At 47.2% G+C, this 25,925-nt stretch overlaps 2 protein-coding genes across 3 annotated transcripts; both read right to left on the bottom strand.

Annotated features, from left to right (window-relative positions):
* Positions 1-5,418: 5,418 nt before the first annotated feature.
* On the bottom strand, positions 5,419-8,120 carry c19h1orf216 (chromosome 19 C1orf216 homolog). 2 transcript variants are annotated; one of them, XM_083680268.1, is made up of 2 exons: positions 8,046-8,120; positions 5,419-6,980 (listed from the first exon to the last, which is right to left on the bottom strand). In XM_083680268.1, exon 2 carries the CDS (start codon positions 6,956-6,958, stop codon positions 5,936-5,938), a length of 1,023 nt encoding a protein of 340 aa, XP_083536394.1. In that variant the 5' UTR covers positions 6,959-6,980; positions 8,046-8,120; the 3' UTR covers positions 5,419-5,935. The 2 variants fall into 2 exon arrangements, with proteins under 2 accessions (XP_083536394.1, XP_083536393.1); XM_083680267.1 differs by lacking the exon at positions 8,046-8,120 and adding an exon at positions 7,927-8,005.
* A 1,926-nt stretch (positions 8,121-10,046) lies between these two features.
* Positions 10,047-22,073, bottom strand: clspn (claspin). Its single transcript, XM_083679898.1, has 24 exons — positions 21,840-22,073; positions 21,096-21,210; positions 20,522-20,904; positions 20,246-20,395; positions 19,990-20,046; positions 19,611-19,683; positions 19,350-19,452; positions 18,709-19,244; positions 18,174-18,362; positions 17,586-17,749; positions 16,607-16,815; positions 16,373-16,425; positions 15,267-15,454; positions 14,443-14,977; positions 14,151-14,208; positions 13,949-14,036; positions 13,748-13,863; positions 12,840-13,001; positions 12,478-12,599; positions 12,186-12,313; positions 11,887-12,007; positions 11,575-11,651; positions 11,181-11,342; positions 10,047-10,403 (listed from the first exon to the last, which is right to left on the bottom strand). Exons 1-24 carry the CDS (start codon positions 21,861-21,863, stop codon positions 10,284-10,286), a joined length of 3,933 nt encoding a protein of 1,310 aa, XP_083536024.1. The 5' UTR covers positions 21,864-22,073; the 3' UTR covers positions 10,047-10,283.
* Between the last annotated feature and the right edge of the window lie 3,852 nt (positions 22,074-25,925).

Here is a 25,925-nt window from a genome sequence, read left to right as displayed (position 1 = left end):
CCCATTGTCTCATGGCTGCACTGATCAAGGCTCCAATAAAATAATTAGCATAGTTGCAGTTGTAGGCAACGACTTAAGTGTCTACGATATCATAATCGAACCACACAGCAAGCCTAGAGTGGGCGCCAAATTCAACCTTGGAGCCCCTGCTGTAGAACTGTTTCATGAACCTGTCGCGCCTTTTGTCATATATTTTATCATCAGTTATATCCTCCTCACGACTCCCTGTCATAACCATTATAAACAGCTGTTTGATTTAGGCCTGCTTAGGGTCCCTGGCAACAGTGGACAATATTTAACGTAAAAAGAAATCCATAGGAAAGTCAGGACGCTGGGTCATTGTCGAGCACATGAACCTGTTGTGATGCGTACAGTTCAAATGATCAGTGGGGGCTTTCATGCGTGGGTGGACGCCTTACATAGGTCTAGTGTATGCTCGTTTATATTATCTCCCCTCCCAATATTGCCATGGATTGAAGAAGTAGAATTTGATCTACTTATTTTTCTGTAGTCTGTGACAGTGTTTAAGATATTCTCATATTTTATTTGATACACCAAATACATGCACGGTTGTATGATTTAATCAGTAATTGGCACAAAGCGACGATCGATGTATGCAACATTGGTCATTTCATGTTTTAGGGAATATAGCGGGCACCATTTTATAATGCGAGAACATACACTAACCCTAAATCCATATATTTTGTAGACTATGTACTGGTAGTATGAGGGATTATCCCCGACAACTGTTATGATCAAATAACAGTCTGTTTTCGCATATTGGTAATTATTGAACATGGAACGGATAATTGTCCCACTCCCTTTGCCAACCCTCTGAAAACTCCACTTTACTGCCGATATTGGTGCAATGTTTGTGTTGGTCGTGGCAGATGCACTTTGCGGTGACACCAAATGACCAAAATGGTCTTTGCACATGGTTTTAGTGTTGCGCAGCGCTCTTTAGCGGAAGCAAATTGGGCCCCTATGTATAAAAGGTATTGTCGTTTCTCAATGATGAAACCATTATTTATACAAATACCTTCAAATAAAACCTGGCAATCTGTACTTTGACCTCATATTAATTGATTTAAAATAGAGCCAAAAGTAGAAAGAATACTTCACTGTCCAAGTATTTACACAGGACACTGTATGTATGTATGTATGTATGTATGTATGTATGTATGTATGTATGTATCTATCTATCTATCTATCTATCTATCTATCTATCTATCTATCTATCTATCTATCTATCTATCTACTGTATGTGTTGTCTTTCTCTTTGGCGACAGGTCTTCTATCCAGTTCATCATACACAGGCCGCAGGCCGCAACCCCCTGCCCTCCATCCTCTCTCCCCCACCACCCCCTTTCTGTCAAAGCTGATTGTTTCCACGCCAGCAGAGCGCTGGGGGCTAGTGCACTGTCACACTACATCAGGCAGAGGGAAGAAAGGGAGAGAAAGAAGAGAGGGGAGAGAGAGAGTCTGCTCTATATGGACTCATCATCAGACAGAACTGGGTATAGTACTCAAAAAACAGAGGGATTGCATCGACTTTGTCGGACCATGCAGAAGACTGCCACCTTGCGTTTTAAACACGCAATTTGATAAAAGTAAAAAGTGACAAACGAGGCTGTGATGAAATGTCGCCATCTGCCGGACTGAAATTCCTTGCCTCAGTCATTGACAGTGTCATGCAGTTTCTCCTGAACGCTTCTTGGTCATGTGAAACATACACTCACCGAGTACTTTATTAGGAACACTATACTAATACTGGGTAGGGCCTCCCTTTGCTCTCACAACAGCCTCAATTCTTCGTGACACTGATTCCACAAGATGTTGGAAACATTCCTTTGAGATTCTGGTCCATCATGACATGACTGCATCACATTTTTCAGGTGCAATCTGTGAATCTCCCGTTCCACCACATCCCAAAGGTGTTCTATTGGATTCAGATCTGGTGCCTGGGAAGGCCACTGAAGAACACTGAACTCATTGTCATGTCCAAGAAACCAGTTTGAGCCAATTTTTGCTTTGTGACATGGTACAAAGCAATTAGAAGATGGGTAAATTGTGGCTATGAAGGGAAGCACATGGTCAGCAACAATACTCAAATAGGCTGTGGCATTCAAGAGATAATTGATTGGTATTAACAGGCCCAAAGTGTGCCAAGAAAACATTCCCCACACCATTACACCACCTCCACCATGAGAAGGTGTACAGGTGTTCCTAATAAAGTGTTTGGTGAGTGTATATGACGGTTGAAACGATGAAGTCATGCTCCTAAGTAGCAGACGGCAATAACATTAGGCGAATCATTGAAATGTAACCATCATTTATAAGTGAAAACTTGCTCTTCTTTACAGTCAAAGCATGTTGAATACAAGCCTACACAGGCCTACAACAAGTCAATATAATTTAGAATAAATCTAAAGTCTTTATTACATGATATCAAGCTAAACATCCTTAACAGCCAAACAAACTTACTCTCAAGTATTTTCCTTAAATGAGGTCATATCTCAACAAATAATTTAACTAAAATGAAAATCGAAAGAACAAAAACATACATGGGCTCCAATGGAGATTTTCCAAAAATTGGCTTTCTGAATTTTTTTTAGATATTAAAAGACTATCTGACTTATTTCCAAGGACACGATAGTCTGTTAGAATGAAAATTGTCTATATTTCATTATTAGTGGAAAGATAATTTAGGAAAATTAAAGGTAATGCACAACGTTTTTTAATATATTTTGGAGATCGATTTTTAGCATTTTAGCGGTACTACTTCAATGTTAACTGTTTGCTCCTTACTGAGGTGCGCCCTCTATTGCCACTGCATAGGAACTGCATGTTTAACTGACTTGAATGGGAAAGACAGGACGTGGAACAGCTGTCCTAAGGAGATAGGAGGAGCCAGAGGGTTCACTCGGCATCCATTTCCATCCGCAGTCTGTGGAAAAATAAGGACTGGGCCGTATTTTCAATGCTGGGAAGCAATAGGAGGGCTATGAACATTTGTTTATTACTTTACGAGCTAAACATGTGTAATGTCCAGGGTCTTAGGATATTTTAAAGATCCTCTGCCTTCGTGAATAATTGCCGATACACATGAATAAAAACATTTGTGACACAATTTAAAATATCTTCCCACTAGCTTCCACTTTGTTCTCGAGCTACTTTCACAAATATATATTAGGAAATAAGAAACCTATCACTCACTGCGCATGCCTGCAGTGGCTATGTTGCTAGTTTCCGGGGTGGACAACGGCTAGCATTGGATTTCGAGCCACTCAACCATCTTCAAATTATTAAAAAAAAAATCTTTGTTACAGTTAGACACTGGGATATGACGTCACCCCCGTGAGCAACGTTCATCAAAGCTATTGTAGAGACCAAGGGCGAAATAGAGCGTCCACTCGTTTCACTGCCCTCCGACATCAGATAGCAGCGCGCATGCGCCAATCGCACTCAACTCTACGCGAAGGGGAAAGGGGGCGTGTCCATTCAGGTCTGCTTCGTGGGTTTCGTCACCTTTCAGAAAGTAACTAGTTGGGACTCTAGGTTTGTATGTTCTTTGGTTTAAATCTTCAGTAAAAAAACCGGTATAGGCTATGCAATTGGCTGCAGAGCTCGAGATCCACTCCTATGTTCGAACGCCTGACTGAAGGTGAAGGAGTGGTTACCTGATCTGCTAAAAATGTAAATTCTATTGTTGAAGTTTAATGAGCAGGTGAACTATTTCACGAAGACCGCAGGGGCACAGACTTCAGAAACACCTGACACAGTTTCGGTGCCTCGAGAGTCTAGACCCGGCCATCTGTGCGCACCTTCTTGCTCTCTCTCGACCGTTTTTAACGACAGAATTAGCAGTTCTACTCGAAGAGAGAGAGAGAGAGAGACGGTGGCGCGTCCCGCAGTCCTGCCCTGCCGTGAGTCTCCGCGGGCGGGGTGCTCCTTCACCGGGCCCGCTGTTCGCACCCAGCAGGGCCCCGGTCACACTCTGCCTGGTGTCCCGTGGTGCGGTGCGCGGTATTATACAGTGTCGTTGTGAGAGGAAGAGACGTGTTCAGGGTGAGGACACGGTGTTTAACGTTAAAGGCGCTGTCGCAGATTAAGGAATTGAGTTTGTCCAATGTGTGCATCCAAGAAAACTTTGGTTGAATTGGTCCTTTGCCATTAAGGCCAATGGAAAAAAGGTGACTTCAGGCCTATCCGGCTACTGGTTTTGGTCATTTATTCACACTGACGGCCTAACCAGTTTTCTCTGCGACTTTATATGTGTAATTATCACGGTGCTATGTCAGCATCGAGGAGGGTTTGGTTCTCTCAGTGTGCCGTTGTGGAACCGTTTCTATGCGCTTTTTGGACACGGTGTTCGTACATTGTTCAACAGCGAGGACAACAGAATAAACGTGTTATCCCGCCCGCCTCCTCCTGTGATGCCCTACATCTATAGGCCTACATCAGCTGAAGCCAAAAACAACAGATCAATATGCTCTCACACTTTAACTGTCATGCCTGCGTCCAAGAGAGGCGATAAGCTTAGAACATAAGCTTTAGCACCCGGAGTTCGGAGGCATAACCGAGGATTATCCCAAACTTGCCTCGGGGTTTGGCTCTATTGCGCGACTGGACCGGCGGCTGCTCACCGGGCCGGATAGGACCGCGGGCCTCGGGGCGCAAATTAACAGATTCCTCCGGGGACCCGGACACTGCAGGACCAGCTCAACTCAGACTGCAGATTAGGTGGCGAAGGCTGGTATCTCTGTGAACACACACATATACACACACAAACTCACAGGGGAGACGTTCTCTGCCCGCGGCAAGAGTTCCGCAGTAGGCTAACCATGCTTGGAAACAGACTGGTCTCCTACTTAAATCTTGTGCTTTAACACAAGTACGTGTCCTGGCTGACGCATATACTACAGCTATAGCCGTGTGGAGAACCAATATAAATATGTTCCCTGCAACAGTGTCAACAGAGCACACACTCTCATACCGTGTGATGAGGCGACACAAACGAACTTTGTTTTACAGATAAAGAAGCGATTGTAACTTAAAGGTCACGGACCAAAGGGTAAAATCCATGTTTTCAACAAAGAATCCAAATAGGACTCATGTTGGGCGGTTAGAGCATATCTAAATGAGAGAGGGGGGTCCCCAGGTCAAGATCAACACATGCGCAAACAATTCTCAAAGGCGTTCTGTTAAGCAGATATGCATTCTCCAATAAGCTACTCTGACAAACATAGCCTCCAAAACAACCAAGGTTGGTTTCAAGCAAGATTTAAGTCTACAATAAACTTTAGTTCAGACAGAGAGCAAAGTCCAAAAGCATCTTCTTGAGATAATTTGATAAGACTTTCACTCTCTCATTCACTCTCTTATAATTAACAAAACAACACATATAACTGTAAGACATGATTTTATTAGTCACTTGAGGAGACAAACATGATATCATTAAGACATATCATTTAAAGACAGGCTACAAGCCGTATCTAAAGCATGACATCTTATATGTTGTATTCTTAATATTTTTGGGCACGGAGAGACAAACGATATATCATTCACATATAGAAGAACATTTGTAGATATAAACATATATTAAACTCTTCATAAACTTTTCATCTCATACTTTTTCAATATTCTGTTTGGCTATGGTGAGTGCACTAGGTCCACTGGGCTCTCGAGTACAAAGTTAATTTGATACATTTGCATAAACACTGTAGGACGCCAATAAAGCCCAAACAAAATGTATCACTAACCTAAACATAACATCAGAGTAGACTTTCAGAGGATTCATGGAGATTGTCTCATTTAGGAAACGTTTAGGATATAAACATGATATCCGGTAGCTGATGACAATGCCTTTGTATTCCTTTTCAGTTATTCGGCGGTCTCTGGTGAACACTTCCTGTTTCCCCCTCCGCCCCGCCCTCTATGATTGGCTGGCGGCGGTGGTGGGTGCAGTGGCGGCGCCCATGCGCAGCAGTTCCTTCCTGTGTGTGAGGATGACGTCGAAGCTGGACTGCAGCCGGTTCTGCTGCTCCTGGACCCTGCCCTGCAGGGTGCGGACCCAGCGGATCAGTGCCAGCCTGCGGTACATGGTCAGCTGGACCTGGTGCTTCTCCATCTCTTGGGCCTTGAAGCGCTCCCGGTCCCTCAGGGTCCACACAGCCTCCAACAGCTCTGGGAGCTCCCCGCACGGGTCTGTGTCCGACCCAGAGGAGGCTCCGTCGTCCAGGAGGGCCCCCGGCCCCGTCTTCCTGCCCCTCCGGCTCTCCCTGTCCCACTTCCTAGTGGAGTCAGAGAGGAGGTCTGTGGCGGCAGACCCATCGGCCGCCTGCAGGTCGCTCCTGGGCTCTCCCACGCCGATGCGGTCCCACCCCCCCACCCCGACCCCCTCGCCTCCGCTCTCCATGTTCAGAGAGGACAGGCTGCCACCGGACCTGTAGCTGAACTCAAACTCAGAGTCGCTGTCGCCCCACTCCTCCCCTTCCCCCTCCCCCTCCTCCCCCTCCCCCTCCTCCTCCTCCTCCGCTCCCTCCAGCTCTTTCCCTTTGTCGTCATCGCTAATCCTCCCCATCTCCTCCTCCATCTTGCCTTCCTCCGCTCCGTCGGGGGGCACTCTCCCGTAGCCGTCGTCCCCGCTCTCGATCTCCGGCAGGGGCTCCAGGGGGCTCCAGCAAGGCAGGCGGGACAGGGGGGACAGGGGTCCGGGGCTGTAGTGCAGGGTGGAGGAGGGGAGGGGCGGGTCGCGACCCAGGGGGCCCAGGTTACGGGGATGCATCTGGTTACGGTTCTCATCCCCCAGCAACGCTCCATCCTCCTCACCCAGGAAGTTGAAGTTGCCGTCCTTGTCGCACTTCCTGTTGGGCTGCTGCTGACTGTTGCTGAGGAGACGTAGAGAGGAGGACTGGCCCCCGTACGCAGGGTTCACAGGCCGGTCTTGGTGGAGCATTTTTGACCTTGACTGAGATTCACTTGGATAAGGGGAGAGAGAAATGAGAAAATGTTTTCATCAATTATTTCAAGGTTCATCCTCGAGTTCAAATCTGACGCAACTCTCACTCCTTCTCGTTCTGATAACCTCATCATATTTCTGATATGTAAACATGTTTAATATTAGACTAGGTCCACAACAACATTCCTGAGCTCAACACGAGCATTATTTATTGTCTTGTTCGAGGCTACATCGGGGTGCACAGTGTTTCCAGTTGCACTTCACATTACCATGAAATATTTACATGGAAATGTGATGAATGAAAGGAAATGTTTCTAATCCTGACTTCGGGGGACTGTCACTCATTCTCTGTCCCTGCGTGGGCACATGGTGTGCTGAAGGACACAGAGACCGACATCCCAGGTCACGCGGGCGCGTGCTTGACTGACTCATGGAAATATACACTCGATTAGCGAACGAAGTTATCTGATTAAATTGGCATAACACACTTAATCTCAATCCGGTATTACCCATAGTAGGCCGTATTCGTATGAGGTTTGTGCAAACTCATTAAACCGGCAACCTTATTTCTAGCCTATGATAAAGGCTAAATAAATGGCTACAGCTGTCACTACCAGGATGCGTCCGTTTGCTTTCAATGCAAATGCTCATTTTGCTGAACGACATGCTATAACGAATAGATCATATTCATGAAAACCTTCTTCAACATTATTTCTTCAATGAATGAGTTAATTTTGCAGAAATGTTTTTTAAAGACGTGCGATTTGTCGCCCACAAATAATCGAATGAACGGCGATGTTCGATGAAAGCGACTTCATCATCACTAAAAGCATCGTGAAATATAATGTAGCCTAATATAATGTAGTCTAGTCTAATAGGCTATTTGTCCCAAATAAAAACGCAATAAAAAAACAAATGACTTAACCGCGGATGTGCGTTACGTAACAGCTGCGCTAAAAGCTCACCCCATATCGCTTGCTCTCTTCTCTCATCCAATACAACCAAATGTCCCTTATTATCTGCGGTTACATAAAATCTCTGATTGACAACGACATTTCTGAATAGACTTATCGGCTTGTCTTACCGTTATATTCAGCGCTTAATAGGCTAGAGAAACACGATTCGGCGCCCACCCTGTTTTTCCCCTCCTCCGGTCGGCCCTCCTATGTGATGTTTATCTCCCTCCACCTCCCCCTCCCTCCTTCCCATCCACTCTCTCGATGGACTGCTAACCGACCCAATGACTCACTTCCCAAACTGGACTCACTTCCCAGACAGTATAACGGTAGAACAGTAGAAACGGGGAAATGACAGAGGTGAGCAGAAAGTAGAGAAGCCCGTGAAATCCTAAGCTTTCGAACGTCTCATTCTTGTCATATAACTTTGATCAAATAAATGTGACAAATAGGCGAAGGACTGTAGGCTACTTCTATGAGGCTATCGTGGAGCGCCTATTGTGTGTAAGTGAGAGAGAGTGTTTTCGGGTAGGAGGTGTGGTAGGCCTTACATCAGACAGACTTTTCAAGTACTGTACACTCCCTCCCATCCCCTGACATGCAGTCGCTGCGGGCACAACAGCGCACGACCTCCCCCCCCCTCTCCCCCTCCTCCCAACACCCCTTCCACTTCAACAACATCCCCATTCAAGTGCCGCTCCTCCAGGCTGTCCCCCTCCCTCTCCCCGTCGTTCAATAGTAGCCTGAGCACATGAAAAATACATCAAACAGCGGCGGCCCGCGGCCTCGTCACATGCAGAATCATCTCCATCGTCTAACATCGAACAAGGGAAGATAGAGAAGACGAGGCCGAAACAAAACGAACATTGAGAGACTGAGAGAACATAAATTAAATGTTCAGAGCCAGGGTCATCCGTAAGATGCCCAGGGGTGATGAAATGATTGCGCGTAGTTTACAGAGCAACCGTTAAGCTATCACTTTCTAAAATAAACAAAACGGAACCCCTCACCTACTGAACAAGACCTTGTTAGATGTTTTATTACACTGCCCCGGAGTAATGACCCACTTCGCTCAGTTCAGCTACATGTCTCCCCAACCACCAGCTCCTGCTGTGACAGTGGCCACGGGGATCGACCCACGGCGGTACCGTCAGCCCGCAACACCACGATGCATAGCGGCAGATACTGTAAAGAAAAACCGGAGCGGACCTCCAGCTTTCGCTCTCCAAGACAGTCAAATCTGCCAAGACATGCTAAATAAAACAACATCCCTCATGCGCCCCAGCGCTAACCCCGTGGGTGCATCACGGAGAGTAAAATGAGTTAATGTCAATGATTCTACCCCCCCTGGTCGGAAAGAGCTTTGTCCTGAAGATAGTTTTGGTGGTCAGGGCCTATGCCAAAACACGTGACCTTCCCCTTAGTCTTTCAAGAGCGGATCAACATGGGGAGAAGGGAATGTTATGATTGAATAAACAAAACCAGGATTAAGTCACCCCCTAAAGCTAGAAGGGGGTCCATGGGGTTCATTCCAGCCCCTCTGCCTTCCCCTAATGACGTGTAATGAGCCTTCCCTGCACCCCCTAACCCTGGGACCTGCTGATGATAATCACCATAGTTTAATGAGATGGAGAGATAAAAGGGGGTCATTAAAAGTATTCCTAACGAGTCCCTATTATTAGCCACTTATCAATTCATTAGTTTAAACTGCAATTATCTTAACCCTGGAATAAGATAGTGGTCCCCCAGCCTAGAGGTCAGCAGGGGATGGGTTGGGGGGCTCTGAGGACCAGACTCAGTCAGGTTGGTGTCTGTGTCTCCACCGATCTCCGTTCCACCCTGCTCTTCAGAGGAGGCTGATCCCAAGGAAGGTGCGTCGTCAATAAACGGGTGAAATAGCTCACTAGAATTGAGCATAGAACTCAAAACATTTGCACCATTTTCCAATTGACATCAAGGCACAGTTTCAACACTTTGGGATTTGGCCTAAACAAACAGTATATCTGCTATCTCAGTGCCGGTGTTCCCTAGAAGAAATTCCCTTGTCTGAATGAATGAAACCTAGAGTATGTCTTAAAATACACTTTAATTTACATCTTAAAAACACATAACTTTAAATCAATCGGCATAAAAATAATCAATCGCAATAAAAAAAAAAATCTAAATTATCAAATCAATTCTATTTACATGATAAAAACATTTCGGGACATCCATCAAGTCGTCAATTTAAAGTTCTGTAAGACTGCGTTGACTCTGCGGAGTTGATAACAGAGCACACACTGGATCTTGTGTGTGTGTGTGTGTGTGAGAAAGAGAGAGTGTGCTTGAAATAGAGATGACCAGGCTCTGCTAGCAGGGTGGGCACGTCAGTTCTCCAGGTAGCTGAAGATGCTTCTCTGGGGTCCTTTAGCCTGTCCGTGGTTGTTTTCCCGACACGGTCTCTTAGCGGTGGGTGTCAGAGCCTCCGTCTGGCCTCTCTTCTTCACCTGTGAGAGGAGACATCCAAACTTCAACACCAGTCACATACTGTTCTGAACACAACAGAGCAAGAGTCTGATTTATTTTGGTGATATATATTCGTGGCAAACAACTAAAATATTGAAATAACAATCTATTAAAAGGACAGTCATTATTTTTTAACCATACATTTCCATTGCCAACATGGCGCATACAGGATCACATCAACAAGAAACCTCTAAAAGAGCTTACTGATGTGTTTCCAAACAGTGCCTAATATAGGACATGGACCAAAAGACGGACTCACATTTATTGGAATTGTCATTAAATGGAATAACAATAATAATCATCATCATGAACAATTAAATTCACAATGAATTAGGTTAAACCTTATTTAAAATGAGTGATGTCAATGTCTGATACAAAATTAATATTATATTTTTAGTATTATTACAGCTTCTACTTCCCTGAACAGCTGAAGACATTAAATATACCGATTATTATAAAGTATGGATAAACCAAATGTGTGAATTCCAACAAAGACCGCACAAATGCAGCTCAACTTTGTCATCCTGATAACTATGGCCCAGCGCCACCCGATGGTGAAACGCGAGTACTACACAGTGGATTCATCCAACATCACATGACTATCATGAGAGTAGTCACCAACATGTCACAAGCTCTTTATGAAGCACCCCGCTACTCTTAAATGTGTCCTGGATGTTATCTTTCTTAAGGAACACAATAATCAAGATGGAGGCTGTGGTAATACTGTGCTGGTATTCCGATCCTCACACCAGTCCTACCTGTTTCTTGGGAGCCTCTGCTGTGGACAGCTCCTTCTCTGGGGACAGGGTTTGGAAGAGGAAGCCCCGGGAGCTCCGAGGGGCCAGGAGGTTTCCCTCTGAGATGGAGGCCAGCTTCTGCAGCACGGAGCGCGGCTGACTGAGCAACGAGCCCCTCCTCACCTAGGGGACGGAGGTCAAAGGTTAAAACAAGGGCGGTGGCGGGTGCCTTTTTTGGAGGGTGTAGGCTGTTGGAAATGTGAGCATTAAATCAACACAGGATCAAGGTCAAAGGCCTGAATCAGGTACAAAACAACTGTTAGGAGAAGGAGTGTGTGTATCCATGTGTCCATGTGTATCCTGTGTGGCTGTGGTTACACCACAGTCTGGTCCTGTGAGCGTATGCCACACTGACCTGGGTGGGCTGGGAGGGTCTCTGGAACGGGTTGAGAGCCAGGGCCTTCCTCTCAGGCTGGGGGGCCGTGAGGGGCTCTGGGTGATGGAGGGATGGAGGAGGAGGGCAGGTTAGAGATCCATCATTGTAAGATAATTGATGTAAGATAATGAAGCCATGTACACCAGGGGAGGCTGGGTGGAGGTAGAAATCGGAGGCCGGGCTCATTGTCATGCACGGAACGGAATGAGGAATGGTGTGTTTGATACCATTCCTCATTCCGTTCCATGTATTACAGTGAGCCCGGCCTCCGGTCTCAGCTCATCAGCTCACCTTGCTTCTGTAGTTTCTTGGCCGTCAGTTTCTTGGCCAGCTTCATAAACTGACTGTCCTCGTCTCCCAGCTTGTCATCATCAGCGTCAACATCCTCCCCTTTCTGGGCCTGGGCCTCTGACTGCAGACAGAGGAGAGTTAACACACACACACACACACACACACACACACACACACACACACACACACACACACACTCACTCTCACTCTCACTCTCACTCTCACTCTCACTCTCACTCTCACTCTCCCCCAACAGATGAGTTAAACATGCGGGCGGGTACACACACACACGCACACACCTGTTCCCTCAGCCACTGCTCCCTCTCCAGTCTCTCTTTCCGCCTCTGCAGCTCCGCCTGGTCCAGCTCTTCCTCCCCCTCCTCTTCCTCCCCCTCAGCTCCCATCCCGTCTATGTCAAAGCCATCGTCTACAGGAGAGACGCACAACACACACCTGGTTAAGGTTCAATAGAATAGCAGTTATTTCTAACAACTAAATGACGCTATGGTACAAAAATTGCTTCCAGACCAGACATACTGAGAATGCCACAGTGGTGCAAACGCACGGACACACACACACACACACACTTACCGATGTTCTTCCAGCGAAAGCGGCGAGCTCGGCCGGGGCCGTCTGAGTGCAGGTCCCCGTCGGCTAGGTAACGCTCCTGGTACAGCCGCAGGCGTCTCTTGTCGTCGTCCAGAACCTGCTTCCTGTAGAGGAGAGGGAGGGGAGGGGCTTGAAATGGCATCATTCTTATATTTAAGACCTAAACAGTATGTCCAATAAATAGATGTAATATTGGAACATGACGCTGCATTTCTGGGGGGTTTGTACTCTGCATCGCAATTCAGCAGTAGCAATAGATGTAGCTTCTATAATTTGAATGTGTTAGTATTGTCAGAGGATTATTATTAAGATATGATATGAATAATGATATTATTGGTACTCACATGTGGATCTTGTTGACCTGGTCCTGTAATTCCTCGTCAGACGGCAGGTCGTCCAGCAACTCGTCTTCCTCGTACTCACTCCCTCCATCACCATCCTCATCGTCACTCCCCAGGTCGCTGCCCGAGAGCTCGGCCTCCGAGTCCACAAACTCTGCCATCCGCCTGCAGAGAGGAGGGGGAGGAGCACATGAACCAAACGCCCTCAGTCACGTGTTCTCACTGCTCTTCTACAGATGCATTCGTGGACATTCAGTACGTTTTCAGTCAGCGAGACGAAGTACTTTAATTCATTCATTCAAACGGCTTTACGTTACAGTTTTAAAAAAAATAAAAATAAGGCAGGGTTCTCCCAGGGAACGGAAGAGGGGCGCTGCACCAGGTGGCTCCGGCATGATGTAAACGTTAACGTTAATTCAACGTTCCGGCTGTGTTTTTAGAGCGTTTTGACGCGAATAAACTCAGGTCGGTTTTGATAATGCAATCCAGCGACACCTTGTTTAAAACTCGACTGACCAAACATGGAAAACGGTGCTCATTATTGATCCCCGCTGACGCCCTCGTCTCCGCTGACGGATAAACCGGCGGATGACGACGACGGAGAGCGAATCTGATCAGACGCTCATCATAACGGGCCAATCGGCAGCAGCTATTGCCCGCTGGGCGGGTCCTGGTCCTGTGTTGGGTCCGGTCTGCGTTCTCACCAGAATTGAACCGGAACCACGGGTCGGACAGAGGGTTTACGCATGTCAAAATGAACCGAATTTAGGGGTCAACCTCACCAGGATTAGGAACCAGGTGGGTGGCCAGCCCAATGGACTCCGAACCCGCTCCTTTCTAGAAAGCTCCGTCGTCAAGGGAACAACAGCAGTGATGTGTGTTTGTAAAGGAGCAGTTTAGGCTTCGCTTACATTTTCTTCTTCTTTTTCTTTCCTACACGGGATGCAAACATGGCCTGCATCTCCTCATCCTCCTCCTCCTCCTCGTTCTCTCCATCTGCCCCAACCTCCTCCTCGGCATCGTCTTCCTGTAAGCAAAATGAGTTCACTTGTTTTAAACACACCGTTACGCTACACCATAAACTAGCTAGCTGTCCACCTCGCACACCTTACCTGCTCACTCTGGCTTTCCACATCTGACAGAAGTCGAAATTCACAATCCTCTTCTTCGCCTTCCTCCTCCTCTGCTAGCTTCTTACGACTGAAACAACATCAAAGGATCTCCTGTGACTTTAGGATATCAAAGAGACTAGTGAAATAATTGGGGTTGTGAACTACTACTACTACTACTACTCATGGATGACATCATCTGTACCTGTCCTCAGCTGTGGAGGCGTGTGGGGCGGGGCTTATAGGTCGTAAGGGGGAGACACCTGTATGGAGGGACGGACACAAATGTAAACAACATGTAATGCGTGCGGCCACACCTCGCCCACTCACTCCTGGATAGCAATTTAAAGACTTAGGCACAAACACTATTCCAGCCTAACTTGAGCACACCCAATGTTGAAGACAGTGTTCAAACTGACGAGGTTAGACACACAGAGAGAGAGAGAGAGAGAGAGAGAGAGACAGACAGACAGAGAGAGACACACACACACACTAACCTGGACTTGTAAACTTCCCAGAGCAGAGCCCAAGCAGCTGGTCCATGTCTCTCTCCACCTCCATCCCCCCCTTTCTCTCCCTCCCCTCCCTCTCCTCCCCTGCCTGCGTGGAGGGGAACTCCCCGGAACACAGGCCCAACAGCTCGTCCTCCTGCGAGGCCCCCAGTTCCTCACCCACCTCCCCTCCGACCCCCCTGGTCTTCCTCCCCGACCCGAACCCCCCGGAGCACATCCCCAGCAGCTCCCCCATGTTGGCGTCCATGGCGTTCTCGTCCAGGCTGCCCAGGATCAGCTGTCTCTTGTGGGAGCGGGGAGCTCCGGGGCGGGGCCCCACGTTCAGGAAGCCGTCGGCGTCCAGCAGCTGGGAGTGGGTGTCCTCCTCCAGGGAGAAACGGCCCTGGGAGTCCCCCCCGTGCCCCGCTCCTCCTCCTCCCGCCCCCAGGGGGCCAGATTCGCTGGGGGAGGGGGGGGCGTAGAGGTCCTGGGAGTCCTCCACCGGGAGGGAGAGGGAGGGCTCTGATAGCTTGCCTGAGCTCTGAGGGACGGAGAGAGAAGAGGATCATTTAAGGGGAGGAACGGACAGGGGAGGCTGGACGGCGGAGGTGGAAATCGGAGGACGGGGCTCGTTGTAACGCATGGAACGGAATGAGGAACGGTATCACATGTTTAATACCATTCCTCATTCCGCTCCATGCGTTACAATGAGCCCCATCCTCCGATTTCTACCTCCACCAGCCTCCCCCTGGTGTACATTTTAATGTCAGTTCAGGGTGCTCTTCTACGGTTCTATCTCCACAGTGCAGACAGTCTGCAGCCCCACACACCTTGGAGGCGGAGCCTAGGAAGCTGGGTCTGAAGAGGCAGGGCGACGGGGAGCGGAAGGCGCCGGCCGAGGACACGCCCCTTCCTGTGTAGCGGTTGGCGGGCTGGTAGGAGGGGAACATGGAGCCCATCAGCTCAAAGCTGCTGTTGTGGCTGTTGTCTTTGGCCAGGCACAGAGAGTCCTCCTCCTCTGTTGGGACACAACAGAGCTTCCATCAAACACGGACGCAGCAACACACACACACACACACTCTCTCTCTCTCTCACACACACACACACACACACACACACACACACACACACACACACACACACACACACACACACACACACACACACACACACACACGATTCTTTTCTTTTGGCAGTAGATAGTTCTAATCATTCAAATGTTGCCAAACGACCCTGATGTATCTGCATGACCCTGGTGTATCAGTGAAACAACTAAGACAATCTCTATCCCATCAAAATCCCAATCAGAAAAACAGCGTCTCGTCCCGACCACTTTGCCAGTACAAAGATCCACAATCATGCAGTGAGCAGTCCTGGGTGAGGACGCTAAGCCTACGCTGATGTTGAGAGCAGTGAAGGTAGAAATCAGAGGACGGGGCTCATTGTAATGCATGGAACGGAATTAGGAATGGTATCCAACACGTTATCAAAAACATGTTTGATATCATTCCTCATTCCATTCATTACAATGAGCTCGTCCTCCGATTTCTACCTCCACCAGCCTCCCCTGATGTTGAGAGTAAGATCTGGCACACGTGCATGAGACAATGTCAGGGGAGGGCGGAGGGAGGGAGGGAGGAGGCAGTTGGGGGGGGGGGGGGGGGGCTGTGCATTGTTTCGGTACTGCAGCTAGGGGGCAGTGTTCCTCAACCCTGCCTACTGCCACTTGGATCTTCCACACACACACAACCACTTTAAAACCACTTCTTTTTTTATTTTATTTATGTTGCTAGGGCGATGTTTTTAATGTAATTTACACTAACAACGACCGTGGTGAAGAGAATGTGACGTCAGTGTGGTGACTGCTGACCAAAACTGGTTGGGAATGCTAAAGGGTTTGGTGAACGGCTGCAGCTGAGGTTCCGTCTCTACCCACCCATCTTGTTGTCACAGTCTTGACCGGCAGGGCCCGTCCTCCTCACTCCGTCTCTGTGAAAGAAAGAAAAGAGACACACTGAGTATCAGCTGCACAGAGACCTCGTCATCACCGCAGCCCGGGACAGATACAACAGCCGAGACAAGACGGGGACGGTTTTAGACGCTTTTATGGATGTGCCCGTGCGTGCGTACGCATGCACACACACACACACACACACACACACACACTCACCCTGTGCGAGAGCAGGAGCTGCCTGCGAACAGCATGAGGGTTCCGTCTGTGTTGAGCAGGTCAGGAGGGGGAGAGGGGCCCTTTATCCCCGCGTAGGAGCTACTCACACTCTGGACCACACTGCCTTCTTCAGCCCCATCTTCATCCTGCTCCTCCTCCTCATCCTCATCATCACCACCACCACCAGCTCCCAGCAGCTCGTCAACTCCCTGTGGAGTGATAAGAACAGGCATTCAACACACATTTTAACTAACTAAAACACCCCCACACACACGCTTCCTTAACATAGCCTCCCACCTGCCTCACTAGTTTAAATCGACGATTTAGAAATGCAGAAATGTCTCACTCCTACGGTTTGATGTAATTCAGCGCTACCACAACTTCCACCAATCCTCCACACTTTCACCCCAGTGCATCGTTTGCCAACTTCAGTTGTGGAATGTGAACAGCATCATTAGCCCACTGTTTCTTCATCTTTCATGTATGTATAGTTCTCTGCTCAGCATCTGCTCGCTGTGCTTTTTTTCCAACACAAAAAGATAATAATACATTTAATTTGAAAGCGCCTTTCAGAACACCGGTATATTAAAAAAAAACTCCCGAAAGCTAGATAACTAGAAATGGAAAGTTTGTGGGTTTGCACAGTCTTATTTCGGTTGTGGAAATAACCTACGGGTTTTGAACCCTAATAGAATTAAGCGAAACCCAAAAGAACAGTAGTGTGTTGCTTCGCGAGCATACTAATGAGTAACAGGAATATCAAGAGTTGAACTTGCTGAGGCAAGCCCACTAACCGTGCCCTGGACACCATTCATACTGCCCAGTGGTCAGTGTGTGAACGGCTTCAAACACGCCTGCCATTGAAACACCTTCGCTGTAGGACGCTTTGATGTCGGCAGCCTTTTAATGTAGCTTCAGGAAAGAAGGTTCAGCCATCACACGCGCACACGCGCACACACACACACACACACACACACACCTCTTCCCCTTCAGACTCGTCCGTCATGTCTTCCTCCTCCTCCTCTTCCTCGCCACAGTCCTCGTTGTCGAGGCGGTAGAGCGCGGCCTTGCGTGCCCTCTCCTCCTGTCGCCTGGCGGCCATGGCCAGCTGCAGCCGTGACTTCAGCAGCACCAGCCTCTCCCCTGCACACGCGGGGGACGACGGGAGGTGTCAACTTCATTTAGGTTTAAAGTGCATTTTCACCAAGGTCACAACACACTATGCATCATATCGAAAAACTAACATTAACAAAAAAACATGACAAGTAAAAGCATATGGGTACACAATAGTTCATCTCTCTGTCTTCAGAGACCCTCAAAGTGTGAATCCTTGCATACATGTTGTGGAAAGTTGCAGAGAGATTTTGGGCACACGGACACCAGGGGAGGCTGGTAGAGGTGGAAGTCGGAGGACGGGCTCATTGTAATGCATGGAACAGAAGGAGGAATGGTATTCGTTTGATTCCATTCCATGCGTTACAATGAGCCCGTCCTCCGACTTTTACCTCTACGGGCCTCCCCTGATGTGCACATGACATTTTGTGTGTTTGCGAGATGATGTCCGTACCAGGCTTAGTGGGCGCGTCCTCCTCCTCCCCCTCTTTCACGGTGACTGTGACAGAGTCTGTGCGTAGTTCCTCCTGGCCAGAGGGGGCGCTGTCTTTGCGGATGATGCTGACATGTAGCGTGCTCTCTCCTCTGGGGCGGGGCGCGGGCTGAACGTGGCGAAAGTAACGCTCCTTCAGTGCTTCCACACCTTGAACACGGAACAGAAGACCGACATTAAGATGGACGCAGCAACATCAAACCAAAGACTCTCTCATCATTTCAGGATGCACTGAGGCAGTAGAAGGTTATTTTTTGGAGTAAAGTCCCACTATAGTTTTTTTCCTTTTTTAAAAAAAGAAATTTTTATTGGATAGAGATAGTGAAGGAAGACAGTTAAAAAAGGAGGAGATGGTATGTAGGACAGGGCATGGGCCGGATTCTAACTCATGCCGACATGGGCGTGTGTGTGCACTGTAGGCCGCGGTGCTAGACCACTGGACCACCCCAGGCCGCGATGCTAGACCACTGGACCAGTACACTTCAACGTTACTCACCTGGGTTGGGGTCCAGGTTAACAAACGCTCCATCGTCAGAGCAGAGTTTTGCGACCGGCGGTGGGTCCAAGCCCAGCTCCCTCAGCCGGGCCAGCTTGTCCCTCTTGGGCCTGGGTACTGGTGCCTGTGGCTCCATCCTGACTGGTTCAGCAGGGGCAGGCTGAGCTGTTCCCCCTGTCTTAGCCTCTCCCTGCTTCAGGTGGGAATCTGACGACTCCGATTTGCTCTGCTCCGGAAACGCAGCCCTCTCAGACTCTGGTGCCGTACGTTCAGCGCTATCCAACTCTGCCGTCTTGGTCTCCTGGTTAATGGCATTTAGTTCATGTGATAAGGTTTCCTGGTCAGCCTCCACGGTTGTGGGTGGCTCCCCTGCCCTGGCGTGGCTCTCCTGTTGTGGGGAGGATGTGGCCCCTGGCTGGGGTAGAGTCTGGGTGGGGAGGGGCTCCAGGGGAGGAGTGTGGTCCTGCTCAGCTGGGGGCTGTTGGGGAGGAGGGGCTAGGGCTGCCTCTCGTATAGTGGTCTGATAGTTGGCTGACCTGTGGGCCACAGGAGGAAAAAGGGTCACGCTTAAACAAATTAGAACAAAGCAAGGTGTGTGTGTGTGTGTGTGTGTGTGTGTGTGTGTGTGTGTGTGTACTTACTTGAGTAGCGCCATGGCTGGACCCGCCGGTCTGGCTCTCTTCTTGAAGAACTGGTCAATGCTCTTTGGCTCAGGTAGGTGGTAGGGCAGCCCCAGAGTGGATTCTACCAAGGGATACAAGACAAAAGAACACACATCATTCACAAAGGGCTCCATAAGTACTCACAAGTCTGTTTAAAGACCAAGCGAAATGAACTCAACAAGGACTCTATGCTCCCCATAGTGGCAGACTGGAGTAAGGTGGATAGAAGCGGGAACTGACCTCGGATCAGTCTCTGAGTCTCACTGTGCAGCTGCTTCATCGCCTCCTTGCTGGCCCGCGCGGCCTTCCGCTCCTAAGCACATCAGATAACAGTGAATGGCAGAAGTGGCGAGCACGTTAACTCACTGAGTGCCGAGGGTGAATAAAGTCACCCAAATTGTCAACATTCTAGAGTGCCGAGGGTGACTTTATTCACCAAAAATGCATCAATTATGATGCTTCATTTTGTAGCCAATCAATCAAAGTGCTGTTGCAAGGAAAATACCACAAAACACATTGGCACTCTTGGCACTATTCCGGAATTCTTTGACAGTTAGTGAGTTAAGGAACAAACTACGAGTTGCTGGCAAAAGGAAAACACAAATGTATCCTTCCATACCTGGCGCTGTGGTTTCTGTCCACCTTCCTCATCACCATCCTCTTCATCATATGGGCCCTGTGGGAATACAAGAAAATGAGTGTTGTCTCACACCTCTCACACACACACACACGATTCTCATCCTGTAAAATCTACAAAGTACATAATTTCATGATGATACGTGATTTCTTTTGGACGTAACTATGCATTTAGTGCCGTCAAACAGCCTTGCGGTACATTGATATAATGCAGGCGCTCCTTTTCATCTGGATCATACCTTGTGCTTTCTGACTTTCTGTTTGACTGCTGCTCTGATGGCGTCCAGAGACTCTTCCTCCTCCTCGTCATCCTCCAGACCAGCATCAAACAGATCAGTGTCTCCTAGGAGACAACCGCTGTCATTCAAACCTCGAGGCAAACTAGCCTCCTGCAAACAGAGAGAAAAGGAAACAGTTAATTCACCACTTACATCTTTTCTCAAAATGACTTGATGAATTTGATCTGTTGTAAAAGTCTCTTGCTTTCCCTCCATAACCAACTACACCTCCCTCACCTTCGGCTTCCCCTTCTTCTTCTTCAGTTGATCCACTGCCTTCAGGCGATTCTGCTTCTTCTCTCTGTGACGCTGGCTCTTCTCCCTCTTCTTCCCTTCCTTCTTCTTCTGTTTCACCGGCTCTTCCTTTTCTCTCTCCGGCTCCGGTGCGCTCTCATCGCTGTCTACAGGGGCACGGATGATCCTCTTGCTCTTCTCCGCTCCTTTTCTGCTCTCCTCCTCTGCGGTCTCCATCTCCTCGCCACTGGACGCCGATAAGACCAGAGCTTCGGCCATTTCCACCCCGTTCTCCTCCACCTCCTCCTCCTCCTCCTCTTCATCACTCTCTCTCAGGGCTTTCCGACAACGAGACCGCCGGTTACCTGTGATGTCATCGTCTGAATCTGGAAAACAAAGGTCAAGTCGGCGTCAAAAACGAGAGGGGAGGGAGAAGTGGCCATGAGTGCAAATTCATTTAGTCACAGTAAATCAGCCTGCATTGATGGTTGAGTTATTCACGGCCAAGGCCTAAACGGGCTGTTGTTTCTCATCGAGCTGCAAATGGCCCGGTCTGTTTAGGACTGGATCACCGTACCTGGCTGCTGTTCACTGGTGATAGTCGCCTCAGTCACCATCTCGTCCGCTGGAGAACCCATCCCGCTGTCTGAATCGCTCTCTGGTATCTGGACCTCTGGTGGGAGCTGCACTGCCTAGACACAGAACACAACCATGAGAGAGTCATCCTATCCTGTATAAGCAGTCATGAAGGGAATCATGCATGTGGCTATGGCTTTTGATTCCAAGACTTACAGCTACCTAACGAATCACTGACAACTGGAAACACAAGTAAAAGCCAGATTTCTTCACAGGCTTAGCTTATATTATTTGTTTAGCTCGGTAGATGGCCTCTCTTGATCGGTTGGGTGGCCAATGGCTGATGTGGCGCCTTAAAATGCCGCATAATCACAATAGCTAGCCAGCTACACATTAATGACATTCACCAACGTGCAATGGACTGCTTTTAAGTTACATTTAACAAACACTCACAGACTAGAATGTTTTAAGTTGTGTCAAACGTTGAGGGTCAACAAAAGACGTTAGCTCAAGGACTTATGTTAGCTATGCTAGCTAAGTCATCAGGCAAACCATAAGATGACATGTAATGACGGCGACTAGTAGCTTTGTTAGCTAGCTCACAATACACACCAAGGCGATGATGTTTCCATGTCTGTTCCCTTCCAAATCAAAAGAAATTAAACAAATAAATCATTAGCAGCTGTCTACTAGGTGGTGCTTTCCGAATCAGCAGTGTTAGTTAGATATTTAACAGACAACCAACCTGTTGTTGAGAGACCAGACTCATCTTTGACCGCCGCCTGTTTGTCTTGTGCAGTTCGTCGTGGGAACCTTCATTAAAAATCGGGAAACAGTGTAACGCTTTCTCGCTCAAATCTTTCAAAGCACAAAAAGAAACATCCGTCTAAATCCCTGTAGGGTTAATATTGTTCAGGTATGGTGTTATTGTAGGGCAAAGGCATTTAAGTTGCGATTCTTTGCCTCCCGCCTGTTTTTAGATCCTATACAAAAATTGGATGTTTCGCGCGCTGACAGCTGTGTTGTCGGAGCTCAGGAGAAGGGCCTGGCTGCAGCGTCCTCTGACAGGGACGTCCGCTGAGAGGTCCCAGTCGTCCACTGAGAAGCACCTTGCTTGTATGCCATTATTGTTACAAGACCACACATTTGCTGTCTTCTTTAGTGTTTCAAGTTTCAAGTTTCAAGTGTATTTGTTACGTCTCATACACGAGTGCAGGGAGTAAAATTCTTGGGCTCGGTTCCTTGACAATGCAGCATACAAAATACAAATAATACAAATAATACAAATATGCAGTAGTGCAATGAGGTAAGGACAAGACAATAAGTGACATAGTGCAAGATAAGTGAGACAAGACAATAAGTGACATACACAAAATAGTGTATTTTGGAGATACTTCTATCGGCCACTATCTTTTACAAAGATATTTACAGTGATAAAATACACGATGAACAAGATAACACATTTTAAGTATTTTCTAGGTTTGGGTTTGGCTTAGGGGTCAAAGCAGTGTTTTTTTTTTTTACTGGAATTCAAAGAGAGATGTCGCATTTAGTTAACAAAAACATGTATTCTTCATTAATAACATTAATAACGTTAGACTTAGCTAAACGACCTCCACTTAAAGATGCCTTGGTTATTAAGAAGTTAATGGTATGAGTTAGCAAGTATGTCATGTCTTTGAGAACAAACAACTTTATATCAGAGTTGTGCCTGTCAACATTCATGCATATTGCTATCACCATGGCTCCCGCTCATGACTGCAATCAATATTCATTAGTCTACCTTACATGTTGGTGGACAATGATTCCCATTGAAAATGAGCCCACATGAGTAACTTGTGAGGAATACTCATGTATATATATGTATAGCTCTGGAAAAAATTAAGAGACCACTGCAAAATTATCAGTTTCTCTGGTTTTACTATTTATAGGTATGTGTTTGAGTAAAATGAACATTTTTGTTTTATTCTATAAACTGCTGACAACATTTCTCCCAAATTCCAAATAAAAATATTGTCATTTAGAGCATTTATTTGCAGAAAATGACAACTGGTCAAACTAACAAAAAAGATGCTGTGTTTTCAGATCTCAAATAATGCAAAGAAAACAAGTTCATATTCATTTTTAAACAACACAATACTAATGTTTTAACTTAGGAAGAGTTCAGAAATCAATATTTGGTGGAATAACCCTGATTTACAGTCACAGCTTTCATGCATCTTGGCATGCTCTCCACCAGTCTTTCACATTGCTGTTGGGTCACTTTATGCCACTCCTGGCGCAAACATTCAAGCAGCTTGGCTTTGTTTGATGGCTTGTGACCATCCATCTTCCTCTTGATCACATTCCAGAGGTTTTCAATGGGGTTCAGGTCCGGAGATTGGGCTGGCCATGACAGGGTCTTGATCTGGTGGTCCTCCATCCACACCTTGATTGACCTGGCTGTGTGGCATGGAGCATTGTCCTGCTGGAAAAACTAATCCTCAGAGTTGGGGAACATTGTCAGAGCAGAAGGAAGCAGGTTTTCTTCCAGGACAACTTTGTATATGGCTTGATTCATGCGTCCTTCACAAAGACAAATCTGCCCGATTCCAGCCTTGTTAAAACACCCCCAAATCAACACCGATCCTCCACCAAATTTCACAGTAGGTGCGAGACACTGTGGCTTGTAGGCCTCTCCAGGTCTCCGTCTAACCATTAGACGACCAAACAATGAAGGAACTACATCGTGGTCCTGAAAGATAGGCCTACATCTCCTCACATTTACCCTTATTATTGTCCCACGTTGTGCATAGTCTTGTCCCAACACTAACCCACCTTTAAAATGTACAGATATACTCAACTTAATGTACCTGAATACAGCTTTTTGATACTTGGTGTAGGTACGTTATTATTTGAAAATGACTTAAAATGGGGATATTTCATTCATTGAAAGGCAGTGTTTACACACACATTGCAGCACATTACAATTGTTATCTTTATCTTATTTAGGAAACACAGCAGTTATACAAATACTATACATGCCACATCTGCCATAGGTTCCTGTTATGTAGCTGACTTAGAATTGGACCACAGTAAGATGGCCGACCTGTGGCAACTATGATGTCATAGCCCCTCTACTGTTCTCCAGCCTTTTATGTCAGAAACACGACTCCTCGCGTCCTCTCCTTCATCCTCCACTCGTGTCCTACTGAAAACGCATTGGACGAGAAGATCTAGGTTCCTCCTCTTCGCTATTCTCCTCCATTGCGTTTTGAGGACGACTCGAGTGCAGGACGGAGGAGAGGAAGCGAGGAGTCGTGTTGCTGACAATTGAGGAAAAAAGGCTTATCTCTATGCTGGTTCCTGTCAGTGGATGGATCTCCTAGCGGACTCTGCAGCCAGATCATCTGGGATTTAATTGACACGTTCCAGCCCAGCCCCCTAAATTCCGCCCAATCCAAAAAGTAGCCCGATTTCAAGACCGATTTCATTTGGTTCAGCTGTCTTATCTAATGGACAGGGTTTTCTGCACATTATATTGGTCCTAAAGTGTGAACTCCGCACTATCCGCGCCAGGCAAGCAAAATCAAGCACATCTACTGGAAACGTTTCCGTAGTTTCCCTCCCCCCTAGCGTTCATAACTGAGCGGTGCATGTTTGTCCATGTGTTCGACTGGGTGCGTAGATTGCCATTGTAATGATGAGAGCCTCATGGGACTGGAAATTGGCTTGTTATAAACTCATCCAAAGTTTGTTGATGATACTCATATGATACAGATGTAAATTGTACAATGAAATGCATACTTTGACAGCTTTCTCTCAACAGTGCAATTATTTGGACGTAAGAATAAAAATACAATAATAACATATACGGTAGACATACGTGTAAATAAGACTCTAGGTGTAAGATAAAGTGAGCAATACAATACAGTAATAAATAGCGAGTAGTGTACTAGTGAGTGTACGTGTGTGTGAGTAATAGAAGATAGTAAGTGTGTGTGTGTGTGTGTGTGTGTGTGTGTGTGTGTGTGTGTGTGTGTGTGTGTGTGTGTGTGTGTGTGTGTGTGTGTGTGTGTGTGTGTGGTTGATGCAGAGAGTCAGTGCAAATACTCATAGATTCAGGTGAGCATCAGGTGGACATCATGTGGCTCCTCCAGACCACAAGATGTTTGAACAGCTACATAACTGCCCACCTGCACTATTTGCACATCAACCATATACACACATTATTTTGCTCACGTTATCTTACACTTATGGCCTTATGTATACTTATGCCTACAACACTTATCGCCTATTGTGTTATTATTGTATTTTTATTGTTACATAATATTTGCACTGTTAAGAGGAAGCTGGCAAAGTAAACATTTCATACTACAATTTACATCCTGTATCCTGTGCATATGATCAATATACTTTGACGTGACTGCCAGCTGGTCTGTGCAGGAGGACTATCCAAGAGTGGAGTAGGGATAGGGTGGGATAGGGTGAGTTAGGGTAGGGGACATGACCTCTGACCCCGCCAGGCATGCACAGGCAGATACCAAAATACCCTCAATTGTAGCATCTAGACATTGGGATAAATAACGTCGAATCCCACTGTTCACCTAAATTGGGAAGGTTTAAGTTAGAGACCTATAGAATGACTTTTTGTAGGATAGTTGGGGGGAAATGAAACAAGTCCCTTCAAAAGTCTTAGTCGATATGAATGTAGCCTACTACACACGCCACGGGTGGCGCATTTCACCACCACTCTTTTATCCGTCTGCGCAAGCGCACATTTAATTTATAGCGCCTCCTCGCGCATGCTCACTTCCAAATCCTCAGGATCTGCTTTAAAACACTCAGAAGA

Source organism: Argentina silus, assembly GCF_951799395.1.
Source record: "Argentina silus genome assembly, chromosome: 11".
Taxonomy (NCBI): domain Eukaryota; kingdom Metazoa; phylum Chordata; class Actinopteri; order Argentiniformes; family Argentinidae; genus Argentina; species Argentina silus.
Note: the sequence above shows the minus strand (reverse complement) of the source record. Positions and strands in the feature narration are given on the sequence as shown.